The sequence below is a fragment of the Gadus macrocephalus genome, chromosome 13, assembly GCF_031168955.1.
Source record: "Gadus macrocephalus chromosome 13, ASM3116895v1".
In the NCBI taxonomy this organism is placed as follows: Eukaryota; Metazoa; Chordata; class Actinopteri; order Gadiformes; family Gadidae; genus Gadus; species Gadus macrocephalus.
The window spans coordinates 6823636-6849012 of record NC_082394.1 but is presented as its reverse complement, the minus strand read 5'-3'; the positions used below and the strand labels follow the sequence as shown (position 1 = coordinate 6849012).

Here is a 25377-nt window from a genome sequence, read left to right as displayed (position 1 = left end):
TGGGCTAGGCTCGCTGGACTGGCTAATCCAAAAACATCCTCTCTGTGGTGTGTGTGTGTGTGTGTGTGTGTGTGTGTGTGTGTGTGTGTGTGTGTGTGTGTGTGTGTGTGTGTGTGTGTGTGTGTGTGTGTGTGTGTGTGTGTGTGTGTGTGTGTGTGTGTGTGTGTGTGTGTGTGTGTGCATCTGTGTGTGTGTTTGTGCCTACCCTAATGCCGCTTATTACATCCATCACTGTGAGGTATTTACATAATAATTAGGGCCTCTTTATCTCTGAAAAATCTTTGAATTCAACCTTAAATAGCCATTTTCTTCTTTGTCTCTACAACCCCCTCCCTGCCGAGTTATTTTTTTTATCAAAATCATTAACAAAAATAACTCCCTTGTTTTTCTCCTCTCAACAGGAAACAGTGGAATATGCCTTCCTCATCATTTTCACAATTGAGACCTTCCTGAAGATTATTGCTTATGGATTGGTGGCACACCAGAATGCATACGTGAGAAACGGCTGGAACATGCTGGATTTCGTCATTGTTGTGATCGGGTAAGTCTAGCAACGGACTCATTGGGTTCACGCCGTCCATACGAAACACACTTCAGTCCTTGACGCTTCTTGATGGGGCGCTATTGAAACCCCTTCATTGTGTGGTGTGTTGCTGCCACTGTGAACGAGGTCATGGTGAGAAAGAGAGCGACAGAGAGAGAAAGGGAGAGAGGTAGAGAGAGGTAGAGAGAGAGAGAGAGAGAGAGAGAGAGAGAGAGAGAGAGAGAGAGAGAGAGAGGTTCAGCGTCAAAGTTAAAGTTTCTTAAGCGTCGTCTCTTGCAGGAAATTGCTAACAGAGACCCTCATACACCCACAGTATCTGACCCAGAAAAGACAGAGAGAATAAATCAGAGCATCACCACCGCTGGAGTGAGTCATGACCATCTCACCATACTACCATGTCTTCGCCCTCTCTTCGTTTTCCTTCTCTCTCTATGTTGTTTTCTTCCTTTCCCTCTCTCCTTTTGCATTCTTCCTCCCAGTCCTGCTTGGCTCTATGTGCTTCCCAATCCACCCTTGTTACGTCTCTACCATTTTGATCTCTCAAAATGTGTACACCGGCTTGCTATGCTTAACATTACCTCACACCTCGCACTCCCCCTCTCTCCTTTACCTCCCGCATACTCTCCTCTGGTTATCTTCATCCTTATCTCACCCTGTATACCCTTCTATGCCTCTCCCTCCCTCCCTCGCGCTCTCTCTCTCTCTCTCTCTCTCTCTCTCTCTCTCTCTCTCTCTCTCTCTCTCTCTCTCTCTCTCTCTCTCTCTCTCTCTCTCTCGCTGCATCACTCTATCTCTCTCTCCCCCTTTTCCCGATCACTCTCATCCATTAGACATACAGTCCAGTGGGTAGCTGGGTCAGATCTGTCTGTGTGCAACATGCAGGCTTGATATGTCACGCAGTCAAACGCAGCGTCTGACACTCCGGCGTCTGACAAGTAAAAAAAAACACAGCTGAACCACACAGGAACACTGCTCGGCATGGCCTGTTAAGATACTGCTTTCTTACTGCATTCAAGACAACTCTGTAAAAAAAACGAGCTCTGACTTAGAATTGAAAGGTTTTCCTGTTCAAAATGACAGGTTGGAAACTGGGGTATCATTTCAGAGCTCTGACTTTTCAGAGTTGACGCCAGTCAACATCAATCATGGCCACCTTCATAGTTAATGGGAATTAAATGATTATTATGTTTTTTGTTGGCGTGATATGTGTCATTATGCAATATGTGTTTGTGTTTGTTTGTATTTTGCTCTCATTATGGCCATATTTTAGAATTGTTTATATTATTTACTGACTAAATTAGCTGGCCAGTGCTCGTCTCTTCTCTTCTTCATATGTTTTCCAAAATAACCATTAATTGCTGCTACATATATGTTTGGTATTCAGCAATGAACCACAATGAACCAGAGCTTCCTTCGGCCATCCATGTTTTTTCCTCGCCGAGTAAACTAACTGTGTGAACGCAATGATGTAGGAAGTAGGGATCTCGGAGTTGAAACCTCCAAATTCCGAGTTGTTTTGGAGGCGGTACCAATCCCTCAATAGCCATCTAAATAGAATAGTTCCAGTTTTAAACCCATATTTTGTGCAATTTTTCTCTTGGCTTTCAACCACTGCTTTGTTATGCGGTTATGTCTGTGCCCACTTATTTAACATCAAACTCAAAAACCCTTCATGCCTTCAAGCTAGAAATATATTTTTTAGTTGATCAAATCCCCACATGCAGTGTGCCTTATAGACAGAAGAAGATAGAAGTAAAGGCCAAATGCCAAGCACGTGCTAATGAAATGTTTAGACGCCTATGGGTGTAAATGGGACATTTACATATTGAAAAGCCAATTGTTATATATTTCCCCTGTGATTTTCAAGCTATAGGGCCCGATATTTGTTTTGTTGTCCTAATACCTGCAGCAACAGAATCTGCTGAGTGGGTTGTTGTAGTAACTCCCTCCCTGACGCTTATGATGCGTAAACGAAAAAAAACAAAAACATAATTTCCCACAAGCCAGCATTTTTTTACTGCTAGGGCACTATTCAGTACACCAGCACTTTCTCAAAGCTATAGGGTCTCACATTATGTCAATATCGCCATGGCTGAAATGCAACACCAAGAGCTTTTAAATGAATGGACTTAAACGCTTCAATACTATACACTCTAGACCGATAGTCAGATAAAGTAGGGTATTTTACTTATTCATCCATTCCAATTGGGAACATTATCATGGTACTATAAAGGTACACATTAGCAGCTAAAAGGTTTGCTTAATAAAATGCTAGAGACTTGGTATGGGATGAGGCATGAGTGAGGGGACTTTGCCTCTTGGCCTAAGGTATCCCCTGTGGTCCTTATTGGCAGCTCCGTCCTCGGCTCTGATGTAATGAGCCGTAATGATTTATCCTGTTGGCTAGGTGAGGAATGTCTAACTGAGTGTGATGAAGTGTCCTCTCTTGAAGCAGGGGGTACGCTTTCACTGGGGGATCGTGGCAAGCCAATACAGCAGTGTTGCTAGTGGGCACTCTATACATCCAGTAGTGATACAGACTTCAGTAGAGAGACAACAATCCATACGACCATCATGGGGGGCCCTTCACAAGACCGCAGGGCCTAACGAGAGCATTCATCAAACACCTTGTCTCAGGACGGGAAGTGCTCAGTTATGGTCCCACGTCGACGCACCGCACGGGGGCTTTACGGACCCTCCTCGCGTCCAACGCAAGGGCCTGACGTGCGCCTCCCAAAAATCGTAACCTTGCGTTGAGCCGACGCAGCAGCAAGGTTCAGGACTGCGTCGAGGCGTCTCCGTGGCCCTTTGCGGTCCGTCGACGCGGAACCATCACTGAGCCTCAAGTGCAGCCCCGAGCCTAGAGGTGAAGCGCGCTGACGTTCTCCGGGGCCCCTCGTCTCTCTCTGCAGGCTGTTCAGTGTCGTCTTGGAGGTCTTGACCAAAGATGAGAAGGCGGAGGAAGCCGCTGCCGTGGCCGCCGCCGCCGCCGCTGCCGCCGCCGCCGCCGCCTCGGCCGCATCCAACACCCACCCGTCCATGCACGGCCACGGGGGCAAGCCCGGCGGCTTCGACGTCAAGGCCCTGCGCGCCTTCCGCGTGCTGAGGCCCCTGCGCCTGGTCTCAGGAGTACCCAGTGAGTGTTCTGACCTCTGACCTCTGAGCACAGCGGGGGGGGAACACAAACCCCCCGAGGCACCCATGTCCTGTCAACACTCCCATGCCCCCCTCCCCCCCTTAGTTAATTAGCGTTTCATGTCGAGTCCCCTCAAGCCTCGTGCAGTCACTTCACGACAAGTCAGTGTTGTGTTCCGGATGTTTTTCTTTACCCCGGTTTGTATATATACTATAATCGTTTCATACTCCTTTTCTTAGTGGATATGCAGCTTTCTGATTTATGGTTGTTTTGCAGTGGTTTTGTTTTAAATCCATATGGCGTGTGTGGACAGTCCCAGAGGAAAACCTAGATCAGAGAGATAGGAGCTACGCAAAACAAACAGCCCCAGAAACTCATGACACTGCGCTGAAACACAGTAAAACAGCAGTTAATGCACATGAGAGTTAATTGACTTCATTTCAGACCACCAGAGGCCAATTCTAGCCTATTATATTTTTAACAAAACCAAGTATGTAAGACATTTAATTATGCAAACCCTTTTTTTTTAATACAGATCGGCCTGACAAATACAAAGTAACTCTGCACTTTCAAAGTGCCTCCCTCCACTGACGTGTTTGGCCGTTCCTCAGGTTTACAGGTGGTGCTGAACTCCATCATCAAAGCCATGGTCCCCCTCCTGCACATCGCTCTCCTGGTTTTGTTCGTTATCATCATCTATGCTATTATCGGCCTGGAGCTTTTCATCGGAAAGATGCACGCTACCTGCTATATCCCAGGCACAGGTACGACTCTTGTTTGTATTTGTTTATCGATAATTATTTTACTACAACGGACACATATCCGTATGCTATAAAATGTACAGTATACTGATTCATTTTAGCCAAGGACAATTTTCTGGAGAAAGAGGAAACCATTCTGATTTTTTCAACCTGATTCAAAAAGTCAGCACAGAAAATCCCCCAAAAATATGTTGCTTACCTTTTTACAACATCAAAACCCGCTGAAATAAGCACTGCTCATTACAATCACACATAAAACGACGCGAGGCACAACCCCAACTCCATCCTCACGGATTACGGCGTGCGTTGTCCCTGAAGTAGTCTCAGCCCTTGACGCTGTCCCTTCCCCCCCTCCCCGGTGAAGTGGACATCATAGCGGAGGACAACCCGGCTCCGTGTGCCATCTCAGGCCACGGCCGCACCTGCTCCATGAACGGCACCGTGTGCAGGGAGGGCTGGCACGGCCCCAACGACGGCATCACCAACTTCGACAACTTCATGTTTGCCATGTTGACGGTGTTCCAGTGCATCACCATGGAGGGCTGGACAGATGTGCTGTACTGGGTGAGTTGGGGGGGGGGGGGGGGGGGCTGGAGAGATGTGTTATACTGGGTGAGTGGGGAGGGCTGCACGGATGTATTGTAGTGGGTGAGTGGGAGAGCTGCACGGATGTACTGTGCTGGGCTGGTTCATCCAGGGATCTCTCTCTGTATGAAAGAGCCTGTTAGATTACCACCCCAGATGCATTGGATTTAAAGGTGCTGTAGGTACGATTTGAGAGTTGGAAAAGAGAGAGAGAGAGAGAGAGAGAGAGAGAGAGAGAGAGAGAGAGAGAGAGAGAGGGCAGACAAGGATGGAGAGAATAATTTTGAAACAAGCCAAGAAGCGTCCCCCCTCCCTCTCTGCTCCCTCTCTACCTACGTTTCCCCCGCAATTGGGATGCGTTGCATTGAACGCACCTGTTATTGAAAGAACGTTTCCCCGAACCAATCACACAAAAGATGCCCTGATTTGTCAGAAATTAGCCAGGGGCAGTCCACAATCGTTATTTGCTTGTATGGAGGCTGACGCAGTCAACTCTAAACAGATATACTGTATAGTAAATGCTGATGGATGGCTATATCTGTTAAACCCTACAGACAGCATCTTATCCAGACATACCATGAGAATGTCCCTCACCCTACTCTTTGTGTACTCTGTGTGGATCCTTATTCCATTCCTCTAGATTCCGCAATCTGAAATGGCTGCATGATTCGTTGTGTTTCTAAAGCTAAAGACTGCAGCACTTTTAACACACACGCTTTTCTCACCAGGCCAATCTAGTGTCTACGAAGACCTCGTAGCCACTAGATTGTCCCTGCTTTAATTTAAATTCCCTGCTTCCTCCAAAGTCCTCGTAACCTTCAGGATCCCTCTCACGTTGCCTTACTTTCTCTTTTCTCTCTTCTCTTCTCTTGCTCTGCTCCTCCTCTTCCGCCATCGCCGGCCTTCCTGCCACCCCTCCCGCCCGCAGATGAACGATGCGATGGGCTTGGAGCTTCCATGGGTGTACTTTGTCAGTCTCGTGATCTTCGGCTCTTTTTTCGTTCTTAACCTGGTTCTGGGTGTGTTGAGCGGGTAAGCAGCTGGTTCTCTATGGCGACAGAGGATCCCCCCTCCGTCGTGGGGTGGTGGTGGTGGGGGTGGTGGTGTTGGTGGTGGTGGTGATGGGCGGGGGGTTCTCTGTCTATGTGTGTACATCGTCCGTCATTAACCCGTCGTTGCTCTGGGCTCTTACAGGTCAATGACGCCATGGGATTTGGAACTCCTGCGGTTTATTTTGTTACCATGATCATACTGGGATCGTTTTTCGTACTTAACCTGGTTCTGGGTGTGTTGAGTGGGTAAGAGGCCTGTCTGTGTGCAGTGGAGGTTCCCATTGGTTTGCAGTGAGTGTGCCGTGTGTGTGTGTGTGTGTGTGTCACGGACGCGCTGTGTAGGGGACGCGGGGGAAAAGAATCCCTGAAGGTCTACGTCGGTTCAACCCTCTCCTCCTCGTATCTCTTACACACACCGTCGCCACGGCCGTAGAATTTTAATAGACCCATAAAAAGAGAAAGTGATTAAAGCAATGATGATGATGAGGCGTAGGAGCGCTTTCACGCAATGTTTGCGAATTGCGCTCGACGTGACCTTTACTAGGCCCGCCCCTACCCTCCCCGAACCTCTCCTACCCCCAAATTGAGCTGATAACCCCAGCCACAACTCCCTCCGCGCCCGCCACCCCAGCCTCCTAAAACAGAACATTAATCATATTTTTCCCCTCTCCCTTCACTGCCTCCTAAGCTGCGTCTCAAGCCACAGTGTGCTGGCTGCGCAGCTCTGCGGAGTGGGGGGTGGGGTATTACAGTGACATTAACTCTGAGCGGTTGACCACACTGAGCATAGGCAGGGTTTAAAAAGGGGGAGAAGGAAATGGAGTCCACAAGGTTAACGAAATCATTAGCTCGGACGCCGTTATAGTTCCTGTGCCGCGGGAGATTGGCATAATGAACGGAGAAGAATCAGATCAACGCAAACGCTAACATGCCGTCCGTCTTTTTGATTCATGAGCTCGGATTACATTTTTATACGTTCTTATTTATATTGATTATTGAAATGTTTTACTTTGGATGTATTTAATGTTGGAATGCCGATAACGTAGATATTTCTAATTCAACTATTTTTTTTATAGCAATGATAAGCAGTGGCTAGGTTTATAGATAATTTTGTAAATGTGTTCAGTTTGTTGCAAATATTTTCAGATAATATCGCCTGCTTGGCTATAGCATACAAGAGGTTATGATTATCATATTCAGAATATGATAATGTTTGATCATTTCAGCAGTGAACTTCTCCCTCCAGTGGTCAGGGTTAAGAAAAACACACATGAGTGATGAGTCTTTCGATATTTGTCAATATCTCAAGTACTACAGATGACTGACGATGGATATTTCTAGAAAGGATAATGTGTAACATGTACTCTGTACTAGTTTGTTGAAATGTAGAAAGAAAACATTGAAGAGATGCAAGAAATGCAGAAGTACTATTCTATGAATAATATAATAAAATAAGAGTAAACCTAGCCCCGACCAAGGTTTATCTGTATCAGGGTTATTATATCTATATCCAAACATTTTCAGATTTGACTCCAGAGTTAACCTATTTTGCTCTCAGAGAAGCTATATTAAGAAACCGATTATAAAAGGGTAAACATGTAAACTGCTACAGGCACAACACTAGACAATCTACACATTGCCCTTTCCAAGTCAATATCACATTTTAAGCTTTAACAACTGTATCTTTTCTGTGGGGATCTTTTAATGATGCATGTAAAATGTATTTGTGGTTTGCAGTGACAAGCATTTCTGAAATATTTGATATACAGTTAACTAACATGATTGACGAACATATGTCTATAAATATACATGTATGAACGTGTGTGTGTGTGTGTGTGTGTGTGTGTGTGTGTGTGTGTGTGTGTTCGTGCCTGCGCGTGTGTGTGTGTATATTTGTGCGTTTTGTTTGTGTGTGCTTCTATGTTTGCGTATGCTTGTTCATCTGTATCTGCGTATCTTTGAGTATGTTTGCCTGTGTGAATGTTTTGCGTGTGTGCAAGTTTTTGTATGATTGTGTGTGTGTGTGTGTGGGTGTGTTTGCGTGTCGGTGTGCCTGCGTGGTGTGTGTCTCTGTGTCAACACAGAGAGTTCTCTAAGGAGAGGGAGAAGGCCAAAGCGCGCGGAGACTTCCAGAAGCTGCGGGAGAAGCAGCAGTTGGAGGAGGACCTGAAGGGGTACCTGGATTGGATCACCCAGGCCGAGGACATCGACCCCGAGAACGAGGACGAGGGCGACGAGGGGAGCAAGCGTAACCGTAAGCAACCGTACCAACGAGTAACCACGACGATAAAACCCTGTTGTTTTGTTACGTGGTGCCCCGTAGTTGATCTGTCAGACAATGCATTACATTTTTTCCAAACGCGACTTTTTTCCAATTGCAAATACAAACAAATGCACTTCATTTAAAGAGCAGAGAACACGTCTGCTCTTGTGAGAACGTTGTAGTGTCAAATGTGAAGCATCGCTTGGAGTGGTGTGATACTTTTCTCACATTTTATTTTTGTCCAGCCTATTTTATGGTTGTACAATAGGCTGCCCTGGATAGGTAGTCGCTGGTGATGCCTCATAAGAATCTCTGTAGGGTTCTGTGCCTCTGACAATGAAAGACCTCCACCTGAACTTGAACTTCCACTGAGGAGGATCCCAACCATCGACGGACTAGCAACACCACGGCTCTGACACAGTTAGTGGGGCTGTCGTCAGCCATGTACCAATGGATGGAGGAGAAAGGGGGATAAATCATTACTTGGGGCGAAAAGGAAGACTTCTAATCCAAATCCTCTTTATATAAGCAGTATGCTGAGACCCTAGCACCTAGGCGCAGAGCTGAGGATCGCCTTGCTGCTCTCCCTCCCTCTCTCCCTCTCTCTCTCACTCTCACTCCTTCTCTCTCTCTCTCTCTCTCTCTCTCTCTCTCTCTCTCTCTCCCCTTCTCTCTCTACCACTTTCACTCTAGCTCTCTCGCTCCCTCTCTCTCCTTCTCTATCTTCCTCTATCTCTCTCTCTCTATCTCCCCCTCTCTCTGTAGATCTCTCTCTCTCTCCCTCTCTCTCTCTCTGGCTCCCTGACTCGTCCGGTGACAGCTCAGAGTTCTCTGCACTCAACCCTCCTATAAAAAGGAAGGAGCTTTAGGAGGGGCCGACCCTGCCTCTGCTCTAACTGAAGGCCAACCTACCCTTCTTGTCCTCTTCCTTCCAACAATCACACTTCATCACTTTCATTATAGTGGCACACTTACTTTTAACTAGGCCCCAATTACACACAGCCAGCCAGGCTTAGACATGTAACTTTAGGCACAGAGGGGCTTTTTAGTCGCGGGCCGATGTATCTCTCTTCCACGGTAAGTGATGTGTCTCAAGTCGTTTCAGTTTCTGTTAAATGGATCCGCTGGATGTTTCTGGCCCCGGCGTTCATACCCGGCCGTCGGTCTCTCATCGGCGCGACGTGAGCCCGTGCTACGTGTGCTATCAGGTGTCAAGCCGTCTTCCTTTGAACACGGAGCATGTTAGCACAGTGTCTGGTCGGCCACCGTGGGGAGACCCCACTGTGACAAACAGCGGGGCACCTGCCCCACTGTATCCCCCCCCCCCTCCCCAAACCCCTCCAACCCCCCCACCCCCTACCCACCTCCTCCTCAGTGTCTACAGTCCATGTGGCCCCCGGTGGTCCAACCATTTGCCTTTGTTGTTGTTGTTGTTGTTGTTGTTGTTGTTGTTGTTGCTGCTGTTGTTGTTGCTGTTGTTGTTGTTGTTGTTGTATTTATTTTGGATGCTGCTGTCCTAGGTGTTGTTGTGGTGTCTTCTGTGTGTTCTGAGCCCATGTTGACCGCAGCCCCACTCTCGCCCCTCCATGTCTCCACGTTCCTCTGCTGTGCTCTGCCCTTCTGTCTGTGAATGCATGGGCTTGCATGCATTGCACATGAAGGAGTGACTCTGGCTGACCTCACAGAGAAGAAGAAAGGAAGGGCCTTTGGGTGGTTCAGCCAGTCCTCCGAGACACATGGTAAAGTCCCTGTGCTCCCGGTCCCCAGTACGTGTCTCTCTCTCTCTCTCACTCTCCGTTTGTCACTGTGTCTGTTATGTGTGTTACTCTCTCTCTTTCTCTCTCTCTCTCTCTCTCTCTCTCTCTCTCGCTCTCGCTTTCGCTCTCTCTCGCTCTCTCGCTCTCTCTCTCCCTCTCTCGCGCTCTCTCTCTTACTCTATCTCTCTCGCGCTCTCTCTCCCTTACTCTATTACTCTCTATTTCTTTCTCTCTCTGTCTCTGTCTCTCTCACTCCTTCACTCTCTCTCTCTCTATGTCTCTATGTCTCTCTCACTCTCTCACTCTCACTATTTCTCACACAATCACATCTCTTTCTCTTGCTCTGTCTTGTTTTGTTGTTGTTCTGTATCTGTGTGTGTGTGTGTGTGTGTGTGTGTGTGTGTGTGTGTGTGTGTGTGTGTGTGTGTGTGTGTGTGTGTGTGTGTGTGATTGTGTTAGAGTTTGTATAAATTATAGAGCATGTGATATACATAATAATAATAATAATAATACATTTAATTTAGAGGCGCCTTTCAAGACACCCAAGGTAGAAATGTGTCGATTCATTTTCTATTATAATAATGAAATTGAGAGAGGCTACTGTTTCAACCGATGCCTGATCCATGGCTCTTGCTAGCAGTCACCATCTGCTGCCTGGTGTATATCGTTACAAAGACAATCAGCGCTGGAACGAGGCTCACTCGATCCTCTGCTGTTTAATTCATGAACCTGTTTATTAACCTACGAGGCCTCTTCAAATCTAACAAGGTGCACTGCTCGCTGCATCACAGACGTATTTATGGCAAGAGGAGTGTAGTACGTAACCGCAGTATTTATAGCTATATTAACACCTGCTAGTTACTGGTATTATTTATGACATGATGCTTTTGGATAAAGAGAGAGAGAATATGGAGAGAAAGGGAGAGAGAGTATGCGTGTATGTGTGTCTATGTGTCCTATCCACCATACTGCTCGTGCTTTGCAGTTGTGTTCAGCCCTTCTGTTTGATCACATTATTTTGGAGTGTTTTTTATCCTACAACCCACACCGTGTGTGTTCCCGTTCCCACCCTGCCTTTATAAACCCTTCCTCTGTTCCTAAACGAATATGCCCTTGAAGAGGAATACTGACTAGGAATTATAACACACACACACACAAATATGACCATATTAGGAGCCACACTCTGCCTTCCCCTCCACCTGTCCCATTTTTTAAATCTGGAACATAGCGTGATGCGAATGTAGCAAACAAGGCTCAACCCAGATCCATGCCCCTGCAGTAAGTGCTGTTTTCAGTGGGGAGCCGCTGTGACAGCCTAGCGATACCCATAGGCAACGCTAGTAGCAGCTAGCTAGTTTATGGGCTCTCTCGTACAGGCACGCGTGACGCTGTGTACGCGGCCACGCTAACTGTCTCGCCATGAGCCATGCTTTTAGAGAATTAGCGGGACAGCTGTGAGGGAGCTCTCGGTCTCTCTCTCTCTCTCTTGGTCTCAGTGTGCTCCCGCTTCGTTCCTCCTCGACATCTGCATCGTTCAGCCTTGATAGAGCAGCTGTCTAGTGGTCTGACCCACTGTTGCTGGAACCAGCGACTAGCCTACATAGGACCAACTTCACTATTTATGGGCCTTCAGAAGTTGCTTGTTGCAGTCAGTGACATGTTGCATGCTATTTTTCCAATGAGTGTTGATATCTGTAATCGGGGTGCTTATGGAGTCTTTCTGGATTGTATGCATTCATCACTGTCCAAACACTGTGTGTGTGTGTGTGTGTGTGTGTGTTCATGTGTGTGCATGTATGTTTATGTTTGTGTGTGTTTGCGCGTGTGTGTGTGTGTTTATGTGTGGTTGCGTGTGTGTGTGTGTGTTTGTGTGTGGTTGTGTGTGTGGTTGTGTGTGTGTGTGTGTGTGTGTGTGTGTGTGTGTGTGTGTGTGTGTGTGTGTGTTCATGTGTGTGCGTGTATGTTTATGTTTGTGTGTGTTTGCGCGTGTGTGTGTGTTTATGTGTGGTTGCGTGTGTGTGTGTGTGTGTGTGTGTGTGTGTGTGTGTGTGTGTGTGTTTGTGTGTGTGGTTGTGTGTGTGTGTGTGTGTGTGTGTGTGTGTGTGTGTGTGTGTGTGTGTGTGTGTGTGTGTGTGTTTGTGTGTGGTTGTGTGTGTGGTTGTGGTTGTGTGTGTGTGTGTGTGTGTGTGTGTGTGTGTGTGTGTGTGTGTGTGTTTTTGTGTGTTTGTGTGTTCACAGCGAGTGTGCCGGCCAGTGAGACAGAGTCTGTGAACACAGAGAATCCCAACGGAGAGGATGAGAAGGCGCCATGTTGTGGGCCTTTTTGGTGCGGAGAAGGAACCATGCACTGATCAACCTTACACGCACACACACGCACACATGTGCACACACACACTCACACACACACATGCACACAGAGATACACACACACACACACACACACACACACACACATATTCAGGCAGATTCACGTCCACACATACACACACATGCACACAAACACTCGCATACTCGCACATAAATACAGACATAAGCATGTGCTCTTCTTTTGTCAGGCTATTGACTTTTTATCTTCACGTCTTTAATATTATTGTTTTTAAATAATATTATTCCTCTTACTTTCTTATTTCTTACATATGATTAAGCCTTTTTTTCTAACTCTTCTCATGAACTTTCAATTCTTTCAGTCAAAAAATTTCCAAGTCAAAGTTCAGGTCAGTCTAAACTTTCTGTTTCACACGTGTTTCTGTGCGTCTGGTCAATGCATTTTGTGTCTGCATCCATACATTTATTTTTTAAAGTTATGGTACAGGCAAATCAATGCATCATTCAACTAAACATGTGCCTGCAGATTTTATAATCTCTCCTATTGGAGCATGAGCCCCTCAGATTATGGGTTTTCAGTATGCCCAGATCGCTTTTCTACCGAACCATACAGAATTTAACTGTGGATAATCAATCAGTGGCACCTATAGAGTCAGCATGCACCACATTGTATTTTTAGAACTCACGGTATGCACTATTTTATGGCTCATTTACACTGTGGCTTGCAAAAATATACAATACTTGCATAACTTGCATAAAATATATTATGCTCTCACCTCGTATCACCCCATACCTTTTTCCACTCCATCGAATCGGGCAGGGCAATAAGAGAAATTCAATAAACGCAATTCATCTAGTTGTTATGGAGCATCGGTAGGTTGGCTTTTCCTGCACAAGGTGAACTAAAATCTTGTTTGTCTCGATGCGTTCTCCGCCCGATGACGTCACACCTCCAGTCGGCGCTGGCGTCGATGGAACAGGTGCTGTCGAAGGAACTGCCGGTTTGCGGTGAAATCGGTGCCTTTCTATTGGTTGGTCATCATCCTGGTGTTCCTCAACACGCTCACCATCTCATCCGAACACTACAACCAACCCGATTGGTTGACGCAAGTCCAAGGTATTTTATTCTCAAACGAATACGCCGCAATGTTAAGTTGGACCGTTTTAGTTTCAGAGGGAAACTTCATTGTATTGTGAGCAATATTGAATTCTAAGATAAATTCTTGCTCTTATCATTTTACCTCTTGACGTTCTTGGTGTACACTTGGTGTACATCGACAACAGGGCTTATACATCAGAATGCATCATGGACGTTTTTTTGGGTGATACGCCACAATATTGATAGAACAAGAGAGTTATAGCACTGTAAAATCAACGTGAATCTACCTTCACCTAGGCTTCGAAAACATTGTTTTGCCGTTTCTCGAGTCAGAAATGCTGTGGCAGTTTCAAACACAACACTCTTCCCATAATAAAAAATCACTTCACGATTAATTTCTACCAACAAACCATCACTACTTTACATAATAACTAACAATCTGATGCTCCTACGCTTCCAAATGGCGGCGGCCATTGTGACGTGAACAATTTTATCTTCAAATCTTTGCCTCCTCTTTTCAGACGTGGCCAACAAGGTGCTGCTGGCCATGTTCACGTGTGAGATGCTGGTGAAGATGTACAGCCTGGGGCTGCAGTGCTACTTTGTGTCCCTGTTCAACCGCTTCGACTGCTTCGTGGTGTGCGGGGGCATCACGGAGACCATCCTGGTGGAGCTGGAGATCATGCCTCCTCTCGGCATCTCTGTGTTCCGCTGTGTCCGCCTGCTCCGGATCTTCAAGGTCACACGGTACGGGTCCCCACGTTCACTGTGTGTGCGACTGTGCGTGCGTGTGTGTGTGTGTGTGTGTGTACGTGCCCGTATCATTATATTCCTGCTTATGGCACCCATCAATACTGACATGTTCTCTCTCTCTCTCTCTCTCGCTCTTTGTTTGTGTGGGTCTCTCTCACTCTCTGTCTTCCCTGCCCCTCTCTCTCTCTCTCTCTCTCTCTCTCTCTCTCTCTCTCTCTCTCTCTCACTCTCTGTCTTCCCTGCCCCTCTCTCTCTCTCTCTCTCTCTCTCTCTCTCTCTCTCTCTCTCTCTCTCTCTCTCTTTCTCTCTCTCTCTCTCTCTCTCTTTCTTTCTCTCTCTCTACAACTTGTCTCCCGTTTTCCAGCCATTGGCAATCTCTGAGCAACCTGGTGGCGTCCCTGCTGAACTCTATGAAGTCCATCGCCTCCCTGCTACTGCTGCTCTTCCTCTTCATCATCATCTTCTCCCTGCTGGGCATGCAGGTGTTTGGGGGCAAGTTCAACTTTGATGAGACCCAGACCAAGAGGAGCACCTTTGACAACTTTCCCCAGGCCCTGCTCACCGTCTTTCAGGTGTGTGGTGGTGAAAGTCTGTGTGTGATTCAGAGGGATGGTCGCTATGTTCTTACTCACACATTGAAACTCTCGTAAACCGTGGGAGGAGTTCAAAAGTTCATTCTCAAATCAAATTCTGTCATTATATGCTCCTCTCCACAAACCCTACCCTACGTCAACGCAAACCCGACCAAAGAGTTTCCTTCTCCTCATAAATCTTGAGGGAGTTTGTTAATCCAGCTCCCAAAACCAGATGCTCCCCACAGCTCTGACGATTCCACAAGTGTAGGACCAACTACTCCGGCCAAGCGAGAGCACGTTTTTTGCACGGTGCAAAATACGGACGCTCTCAACTAGGCAGAACAACAGCAGCAGTCTCCCTTGGAATGATCGCCTCCTGAAGGAAAACGACCCAATTGAAGACGCCAAGCCTCACACACTGATACGGCCGACGCCACTGATACCGTATAATGTAGACGGCGGTGTCCCGGGTTGTCTTACGCCCGCAGATCCTGACCGGAGAGGACTGGAACGCCGTCATGTACGACGGTATCATGGCGTACGGCGGGCCCTCCTCCACAGGGATGATCGTCTCCATCTACTTCATCATCCTCTTCATCTGCGGAAACTGTATCCTTTAAGCGTGTGTGCGCGGTATACCGAAGGAGGGGCCTGTTGTGATCGCAGTGCAGGTGCGTTGTCGGCCCTTCACTCCCCCCTGTGCCTCAGACATCCTCCTGAACGTCTTCTTGGCCATCGCTGTGGACAACTTGGCCGACGCTGACTCTCTCAACGCCCCCGCGGACAAGAAGTGGGTATAGGGTTCATCGCTACCTGTTGGTCGGCCCGAGTTATTAAGGGCTATTTAAGTGTGTGTTAAGCACCAACAAAGCATAATACATTTTTGATGATAGTTTGAAATATACTCAACTTTAAATATCCACCAGCCTGCGGTTTTTTGCAGCAGGTTATGAAAGCGCTGTCGGCAAAGAGCAAGCCACGGGATTTTTTAGACGCACTAACTTTTTAATCACAAAGAACGCTCAAAGACTTTTATTGTGATCAGACACTGTCCCTCTTCCGCGGAACGGCACATTGATTCAATAAAAGTGCTCTTTCAGCAGAGTTTATTAGGTGACTTTGAGATTGTATAAACGTTTTTATAAACAGCGTCACATAAAGTATGATAATTTCAACGTCTACACCCCCTTTTCCAGGGCGATTCAATGGTGCAAAGTAGGTGTGTATAAAGAACACCGCCACTCTGAGTATAAAACCTGTGCTCTCTGTTGGCTTTTTCTTCACAGGGACATAAAGGATGACGAGAAAGACGAGAAGGTAAAGTGGATATAAATACCCGGCTGTCGTGTGGCTCCGTCTGGGCTCCGACCCGTGACTTTGTTTCTGTGGCTGTGTTGCGGCGGCAGGAGGAGGAGGAGGAGATCGAGGACAACGCCGCAGAGGAGGACGACCCGGAGGTGCCGTCGGGCCCGCGGCCGCCTATCTCGGAGCTGGTGAAGAAGGAGAAGATCACCCCCATCCCGGAGGGCAGCGCCTTCTTCATCTTCAGCAACACCAACCCGTGAGAGGCCTGCATGTTCAAGTGCACACACGCGCACACACGCGTGAACACGCACACACACACGCAATCACGCATACACACACGGGCATGCGCACACACACACACATGTGCGCATTCACACACACGCACGCACATACATATGATGCACACACACGCGTGCAGAAAAGCACAAACACCCACACTATTTTTATGAATATATAGTCATCCTGCTCTGAACCCATTAATGCATGCATTACTGTACTTTGTACTTGAACTGTGTGATCACAATACAGTAAAATCCAACTAAATACAATAACATTAAGAAATAGAGAAACAATAGTTTGTACTGTATTTGTTTTCTTTTTAGGATTCGCGTTGGATGCCATAAGCTGATCAACCACCACATCTTCACCAACCTCATCCTGGTCTTCATCATGCTCAGTTCGGCCTCCCTGGCAGCAGAGGACCCCATCCGCAACTTCTCAGCACGGAACATTGTAAGTCCTAATATGGTAGTAAGACCTTCCCGGGACTTTATTATCAGTTGAAATTCGTAAAGTTGACTTGGAGAATTATAAGATTCATATTAGTTTGCTTGACCATTGCTATATTGATCTAAACACATTTTTTCTTTTGCAGTGTAATTCTCCCAAACGCTATCCTACAAGGGTCCTCAGGACCGAGACGCAATTGACATGTTTTCCTAACTGTTATTAGTTAATATATTAAAAACTATATTTTAATATTGTAAAAATGTGTAAATGCTTAGGTTTCTATATTTCTATATGTATTTGTATTGCTGATGACACAGATGCTAACCACATCCAGGATATGTATTTTCTCCTTCTCTCTCTCTCTCTCTCTCTCTCTCTCTCTCTCTCATCTCTCATCTCTGATGAACATGCATAACACGACTTGTTCTGTGTGTGTGTTTCTTTGTTAAACATGTACGTTCTTTACAGATACTTGGTTACTTTGACTATGCTTTCACGGCTATCTTTACTGTTGAGATCGTGTTGAAGGTAAATGTTCTGTGTACCCCCTGCCCCTGCTGTGTCCCAACCACCCTCACCCAGTAACACGCCCAACGTCTTATTTACTTCCAGGTCCTAGGCTATGCAGATTATGTCTTCACTAGTATGTTTACATTTGAGATCGTGTTGAAGGTAACCCCTTAAGTGACCACCACAGCCTTGCTGCATTCTACTCCTATGTGTGTGTCACCTGCCACATAGCTACACCTGGCTTGTTGTTGTTTCCTTTCTCTTGTTTTTTCTCTTCGGTTTTATCTTTTAAATATTCACGGCACCTCTTTTAAAAACAAAACAAATTTAGAGAATATGAAATCTGAGGACGATCGTTGGAATCGTTGGTAGCTGTCTTGCACTCACTAAAATCAAAGAGTTGTTCAAATTTGACAGTTTTTGCAAATGACCCGTGTCAGGGGAAAGAAACATATTCATAAACATACTCACATCGGTTTCATTTCATGTTATCGCCGAGATGATGTGGAGAATGCAGTTCTAATGACGAGATAAAAAAAAAAGGATGCATCTGTTTTTTTGCACTGAAACTATTCATTATTATTAACGGGCTGTCTAGACAAGCGGCATTGGCTGAAGCTGAGCTCTGAAGTCCTTCCCAGGGGAGACTCAGAAGCCAGCTCCAGTCAAAGCCAGATCCATGCCGCTCATACCGACTGCTGCTCAGAGCACCTATAAAAGAGGGGGCAAAGCCAACCATGTTCCGGCTGAGCATGGCCCAGTCTGCTTTTCCTGAAGGCGTGCATGGAAATGTGGAGTCGAACCCCCAACCCGAGCCTCACACCCAGGCAAACCCAGACAGAGATCTCTCCCTCTCTCTCCAGGCCGCCCTGCCTCTACGGCAGGCTGCCTCATTGCTCTTGGTTAGCACGAGTCTGTCCGTCCCAGCGCTCTGCATTTCCATGCACTCTTGAGAAAATGACTCCTTTACTTTTCGCCGTTTGATCAAGAGTTATTTTTGGCTGGTTTATCTTCTCCTGCCTGCTCTGAAGTTGAGATAAGGAGCTGCTCCCCCCCCCCCTTTACATGAACTATTAAAGAACATGACGGAATGTGCTTTAAGACAACGGTCCGCATGCATGTGCTAGCAAGGTCATTCGGTTCTGCGATCCCCGTAGTCCACCGGCCTCTTTCCAGGCTGTAGTGCGTCCCCGTCCTGCGAGGCAACAAAGCGCATGGTTTATTGCCTTGCTTCGTGTCCGATTGTAGAACCAATGACTTGCTACTACATGCATGTACTCAGGGGCTGTGGGGTGGCGACAGTAGCTGTGGCCCTTTCTGAGCCCGCCACCCTGAAACAGAGTGATCCATAAGAGTGTGAAAATATATATTTCTGTGTGCGTGTACAGTCATTGTCTAGTTTGAGAGTTTTGGGATTTGTGTGTGTGTGTGTATTCATTGTGTAATTATTAAGTGTGTGTGAGTTTGCCTGTAAGTGAGTGGTTGAGACTGTGTGTGTGTGTGTGTGTGTGTGTGTGTGTGTGTGTGTGTGTGTGTGTGTGTGTGTGTGTGTGTGTGTGTGTGTGTGTGCGTGTGTTTGTGTGTGTGTGTGTGTGTGTGTGTGCGTGTATGTGTATATTCATTGTGTAATTGTTTTTGCATGCGTGAGTCTGTTAGTTTGGATGTGTGTAAAGTTTTTTGTACCTGTTTGTAAGATGTTTATATGAGTGAGTTGTGTGTCGCCATTGTTTGACTGTGTTGTTGTCATTGTGTTATTGTCATGTGTCCCACTGATGGTGGTCCCTCCTCTCCTCAGATGACCACCTACGGAGCCTTCCTTCATAAAGGAGCCTTCTGCAGGAATTACTTTAACCTTCTGGACCTGTTGGTGGTGGGCGTGTCCCTGGTGTCCTTTGGCATTCAGTGAGTGATCTGTCTCTGTCTCTGTCTCTGTCTCTCTCTCTCTCTGTCTCTCTGTCTCTCTGTCTCTCTGTCTCTCTCTCTCTTTCTCTCTCGCTGTCTCTGCCTCTCTCTCGCTCTCTCTCTCTCTCTCTCCCCTCATGTCTCTCTCTGTCTCTATTTCTCTGTCTCTCTCTCTCTCTCTCTCTCTCTCTCTCTCTCTCTCTCTCTCTCTCTCTCTCTCTCTCTCTCTCTCTCTCTCCCCTCATCTCTCTCCCCTCATGTCTCTTTCTGTCTCTCTCTCTCTGTCTCTCTCCCTCTCTCTCTCTCTCTCTCTCCCCTCATCTCTCTCTCTCCTCATCATAGCACTGCTCCCCTCTGTGTGTATATACAGGACCTCTGCCATATCGGTGGTGAAGATTCTCCGGGTGCTGCGAGTGCTTCGGCCCCTGAGGGCCATTAACAGAGCCAAGGGCCTGAAGGTGACGAACACCTCCATCCACCACACCCTGACCTGCCTGAAGTGTACGCCGTCAGGGACGCTGAGGAGCAGAATCCCAGTAGATAACCGTGATGTATTCCTCCCCGTTCCTCATGCAGCATGTGGTCCAGTGTGTGTTCGTGGCCATCCGTACCATCGGTAACATCATGATCGTCACCACGCTGCTGCAGTTCATGTTCGCCTGCATAGGAGTCCAACTCTTCAAGGTCAGCGGCATGTCGTATTCAAATTGCCCGGAGGCCCTGTACAGTAACCCAGCGCTTCCACACGTCTACACTGCCGTTGTTGCCACATTAAAAGTCCCTGAATCCCCCCCGCACACAGGGAAAGTTTTATCGCTGCACGGACGAAGGAAAGTCAAACGCAGATGAGTGCAAGTAAGTACATTCAAACATCTTCTACAACATACATACACGTTTGTGTGTATGGCAAGCCGAATTGACATTTATTAACTAAGTTTGACTATCCGGAATTTACATTGTAGATATCAACAACTTCATTCAAGATATCTGTTACGTAGTTGTGACTAGTCGAAACGACAGTTCGAGATATCTGTGACGTAGTTTTGACTAGTCGAAACGATAGTTAGAGATATCTGTAATTCAGTTTTGACTAGGCGAAACTGAATTACAGATATCTGCAATGACTTCACGGAAAACGACATTCAACTCGTCACACATCTTAAATGACAATTGCAGATATCTGTAATTCAGTTTCGCCTAGGCAGAATGAAAGTTAAAGATATCTCAAACGTCATTTGAGTGTTGGGCATTACGTTTTAGATATCCAGAAATACGTAATTTCCCCTTGCCGCCATAATCAAAGAAGAAGTGGGTTCATTTCCGAATGGAATATGAAAGGAGCAGTCATGGCGTTGGCTGTGATCGAAAAGATCACGAGAAAATGCCATGAAATTGAACAAGCCCACACACAGGGGATGTGTGGAGTTAGAGCTGCTCTGCTCCCTCCTAGAGTAAACGGTCCTATAATTTGTCATTACAGATATCTGAAACGTCATTTCGCCTAGTCAAAACTCGAATTCAAGATATCTTTAATTCAGTTTCGCCTAGGCAGAATGAAAGTTAAAGATATCTACAATTGTAGATATCTCTAATCAAAATTCCTTTCAAGATATCTATAACTTGATATTAGATATCTACAACGTCATTTCGCCTAGTCGTAACTCCAGTTAGAGATATCTACAACGTCATTTTGACTAGTCGTAACTCCAGTTAGAGATATCTACAACTTCATTTCGCCTAGTCAAAACTTAATTTAAGATATCTGAAAAGGGACATGTAGATATCTTGAATTGAGGTGAATTAAAGATATCTTGAACTGGAATTATGACTAGTCAGAATCAAATTGTAGATATCTCAAACTGGAATTACAGATATCTACAATTCAGTTGCAGATATCCGTAATTCACAAAGTGGATATCCGCAACTGAATTGTAGATATCCGCAATGAGAAACCCCATAGACATGAATGGCGAAAATGACGTCATTTCGCCTAGGAGGAATGTCTTTGTGGATATCTGAAATGACAATTGCGGATAGGAGGAATGTAGTTGCGGATATCCGAAATGTTAGTTTTGACTAGGCGAAACCGAATTGCAGATATCTGCAATGTAAATTCCGGATAGTCAAACTGAGTTAATAAATGACAATTCGGCTTGCCATATGTGTGTGTGTGTGTGTGTGTGTGTGTGTGTGTGTGTGTGTGTGTGTGTGTGTGTGTGTGTGTGTGTGTGTGTGTGTGTGTGTGTGTGTGTGTGTGTTAGATGGAGAGGGAGGGACACACAGATTGTGTGTGTGTGTGTTTGCTCACACACATACAGTACATGTGTGTGTGTCCGTATATGTGTGTGTGTGAGTGTGTGTGCTCAAACCTTCCGGTTTGAGCTTATTAACGGTTTCAAGTCTCGACCTAAACGACGGTGCGCTGTGGTCCTTGAACGTGTGCCGTCTCCCTGTCTCCCTGCAGAGGGACGTACATCCTGTACAAGGACGGAGACGTGAACCAGCCCGCCATCCACAAGAGGCTGTGGCTCAACAGCGAGTTCAACTTCGACAACGTCCTCATGGCCATGATGGCGCTGTTCACCGTGTCCACCTTTGAGGGCTGGCCCGCGTAAGACGCAGCCCCGGTCCTCTGAACGTAGTGTGATTAGATTAGATTAGATTAGATACAATTTTATTAATCCCCGGTAGGGGAAATTAGTTTGAAGCAACAGCCCAGCAGCAGTGGAAAAACACAGGATAAAAATACAATACAGTATAATATAGATATAGTGTGATAGTCATATGTTCTATTGTTCTCTCTCTGACCGACTGTCTGATTTCTTCCAGGTTGTTGTACAAGGCCATTGACTCAAACAGGGAGAACCTGGGGCCCATTTACAACTACCGCGTGGAGATCTCCATCTTCTTCATCATCTACATCATCATCATCGCCTTCTTCATGATGAATATCTTTGTAGGTTTTGTCATTGTCACGTTTCAGGAGCAGGGAGAGAAAGAGTACAAAAACTGTGAACTCGACAAAAACCAGGTTAGTGTCAGCCTGTTTTCAAATGTTTGTGAGTCTGAATTTATGTCCAGAATGATATTATAACCTTCTAGCCTCGATTGATAAACAATTGTATGAACTGACTTCTAAGGCATACTTTCCGTCAAATTTGTAATGAAATGTTTTATGAAAATATGGTTGTATTTGCCATCACTATGGTTGAGATTAAATCATCGTAAATGCCCATTATGATTCTTGTCTCCGTACGAGCACATTCGTATCTTGTTGTATGCAGAGAGGGAGTCTAAAGCGAATACACTCATCTACACTCAAAAGATATGCAAGATATCGAGGATAACTGTGGAAATCCCCTTCAAACTGATTCCAGATACAGGAATCTTTAAAGTCATTATGATCTCTAAACATGAAACAGTAATGTGCTTGGGCAGGGTCCTTTAGTTATCGAGGGTGCTGTCGGTAAGATGGTCGGTTGAGAGAGCAGAACAGAGCCGAAGACTTCCCCCCCTCTCCCCCCATCTGCTCCCTCCCCCCTGCATCTGTCCGCCTTTCCCTTAACCAATCGTGAAAGAGATTCCCTGATAGGTCAGAAATTAAAGATGACAGTGCTGTTATATTGACATAGTCCCATACAGCGACAGGCGCAATCAACTAGAAACAGATATCGTCACAGAGCATTCACAAACAGCCGACGGACAGCTATGCCATTTCTAAAAAATGACACTCAACCAGTAGCTCTTAATTGATACTTTCTGCATGTGGCTCTGCCTGGCTATCCTAAACACGTGCTCCTGTGTGTCCGCGCAGCGCCAGTGTGTGGAGTACGCCCTCAAGGCACGGCCATTGAGGCGATACATCCCCAAGAACCCGTACCAGTACAAGTTCTGGTACGTGGTCAACTCCACGGGCTTTGAGTACATCATGTTTGTGCTCATCATGCTCAACACGCTGTGCCTCGCTGTACAGGTAAGACGCACACACGAACCCCGGGGGGTTTCACCGTTACAACAATGTCATGAAGTCAACGTGGATGTTTTTAAGGATCTAAAGTTTCAAAACATAATTCTTTGTTTGGAATATTTAATATATATTCTGGATTTGGATGGAAATTTACAATTTATAATTCAGTTAAAATCATGTGTATTTCTAATTAATTATCACATTATAATTTGTCTTACTAGCAATAATTAAAGAAATATAGATATTTTTAATAATAGCAATGAGTGAGACTACCTCCATTTTGCCTTCCAGCATTATGGGCAGTCAGCGACCTTCAACTATGTGATGGACATCCTCAACATGGTCTTTACTACGGTTTTCACTGTAGAGATGTTCCTCAAACTCATCGCTTTCAAACCCAGGGTACGCCACAGCTTCACTTGATCACACTTCACACCCAAGAATGTGCCCAAGGAAACACACACCGTACATGATTACGTGTACATCACTATTTATTTTATACTGAAATAGTACAGTAGGAATACATAGCAAAATATTGTGGTGATGTTTGTAATTGTTTTATTTATTCTGAATATGACATTAGATGACGATAATTCGTCTAATTCAAATATTTAGCAGACCACCCTCTTTTAAGCAAACGCTGTTCAGATGTGTGTATGTATTGTCAAATCTCTATGTAAATTCATATATTTGTTTCAAACCATCTCGCTCCCCCTGACTACCGCGTGACCATCAGTTCTGTGTTGCGAAGAAGGACAGGCTGCTCGTAAGCCCCTTTGCCTGGTGTGGTGTGGTGTGGTGTGGCGTGGTGTGCTGTACCGATAAGGCTGTTTACCACTGACAACCGTCAGGTTCAGCCACATATAGCTCCTCAAATATATGCACTCTTTAACTCAACCATAAGATATTAGATAAGATAAGATCGAAGATAAATAACTCTGCATTGGAGCGTGGAGATGCTGGCCCACTGTTGTATACTAACGTTTGCGTCCTTCCCTTCCCCAACCCCCGACTTTGCGTAGGGGTATTTTGGGGATGCCTGGAATGTGTTTGACGCCATGGTTGTCATTGGCAGCATAGTAGATATTGTTCTCAGTGAGATCGATGTAAGTAAAGCCCGCCTACACCACCAGCCTCTCTCCCTCGCTCTCTCTCTCTCTTTCTGTGCTCTGGACATCTGGTGGTCCCAGCACAGGTTTCCACAGCCACACCAGGTTTCTAACTCAATCTCGCCCGACCGCTTCCACTTCCCGTCTGATCTAACGTACTAACCTTCTGTCTCTTCACCTCTCTCTCTTTCCTCCCCGACCCTTTCATGAAATCATCGGTTTTCATTTCCCCCTCTCCCTCGACTCTTTCTTTCCTTGTCTCTCTCTCTTTCTTTCGTTCTCTTCCACGACCATCTTGTTCACCTTTCCTGTGTAACAGCACTATTTCACTGATGCTTGGAACACGTTTGATGCCTTAATTGTTGTCGGTAGCGTCGTCGACATTGCTATCACTGAAGTGAATGTAAGTATAACTCCTCCGGCCTTTCTTTGGAACTGAAGCCTTGCATTAGCTGGCCAATGGGCACTTTCTAGAAGTATACACGGCATGCATGTGGTATTATTAGCTCTGCCTACTGTGTGTTCAATCGGGATATTCATTGGTTTTGAGTGACCTAATTTTAACTCGATACATACGCCATGATAAAAGCATGATATTGTTTTCGAAGGATTGTATTGTGAGTGAGAAAGGCCTTCCTTGCTCATGTCAAAGTGCATGGCCCCATTGGTCTTTTATGTAAGGTTTCAGTTCATCTTTCATACTGTAAACAGTCCGGTTCACCTATCCCTCATGCGTGGAACATGAACTAACCATATTGAATTTCTTCTAGGACTCAAACCGTTTCTGCATGACTGCCTGTCCTTTAAAGGAATCATTATAACATGTCTGCAAAAGAAAATAAGCATTGTGATCATTTAAATGTGTGTTAAAACCGGCAAACCCTACATTTCTCAAGGCAACAAAGTCTATACGTTTGAAATAATGGCTGTTTGACTTCTCATATGTGAACAGGTTGTCTAATTCTTACTCTTGTGTATTTTGTTTCCATAGAAACTTGTAGAGGC

At 45.9% G+C, this 25377-nt stretch overlaps 1 protein-coding gene across 10 annotated transcripts in view; it reads left to right on the top strand.

Annotated features, from left to right (window-relative positions):
- cacna1da (calcium channel, voltage-dependent, L type, alpha 1D subunit, a) overlaps window positions 1-25377 on the top strand; it is a 65478-nt gene that overhangs the window by 17113 nt on the left and 22988 nt on the right. For 5 of the 10 annotated variants that reach the window (XM_060068839.1, XM_060068837.1, XM_060068841.1 and 2 more), the window contains 27 exons: window positions 402-541; window positions 3457-3680; window positions 4292-4444; window positions 4806-5005; window positions 5955-6058; window positions 8163-8332; window positions 10003-10080; window positions 12337-12424; window positions 12786-12812; window positions 13380-13540; window positions 14044-14269; window positions 14640-14847; window positions 15339-15459; window positions 15559-15640; window positions 16137-16167; window positions 16257-16411; window positions 16758-16887; window positions 17497-17556; window positions 19190-19296; window positions 19667-19754; window positions 19873-19980; window positions 20099-20151; window positions 21761-21907; window positions 22126-22327; window positions 23111-23269; window positions 23555-23665; window positions 24692-24775. In XM_060068839.1, the coding sequence (XP_059924822.1) occupies window positions 402-541; window positions 3457-3680; window positions 4292-4444; window positions 4806-5005; window positions 5955-6058; window positions 8163-8332; window positions 10003-10080; window positions 12337-12424; window positions 12786-12812; window positions 13380-13540; window positions 14044-14269; window positions 14640-14847; window positions 15339-15459; window positions 15559-15640; window positions 16137-16167; window positions 16257-16411; window positions 16758-16887; window positions 17497-17556; window positions 19190-19296; window positions 19667-19754; window positions 19873-19980; window positions 20099-20151; window positions 21761-21907; window positions 22126-22327; window positions 23111-23269; window positions 23555-23665; window positions 24692-24775 (3417 nt within the window). Of the gene's footprint in view, window positions 1-401; window positions 542-3456; window positions 3681-4291; window positions 4445-4805; window positions 5006-5954; window positions 6059-8162; window positions 8333-10002; window positions 10081-12336; window positions 12425-12785; window positions 12813-13379; window positions 13541-14043; window positions 14270-14639; window positions 14848-15338; window positions 15460-15558; window positions 15641-16136; window positions 16168-16256; window positions 16412-16757; window positions 16888-17352; window positions 17413-17496; window positions 17557-19189; window positions 19297-19666; window positions 19755-19872; window positions 19981-20098; window positions 20152-21760; window positions 21908-22125; window positions 22328-23110; window positions 23270-23554; window positions 23666-24691; window positions 24776-25377 lie in introns of all 10 variants that reach the window. The other 5 variants (XM_060068838.1, XM_060068834.1, XM_060068843.1 and 2 more) reach the window with 3 other exon arrangements.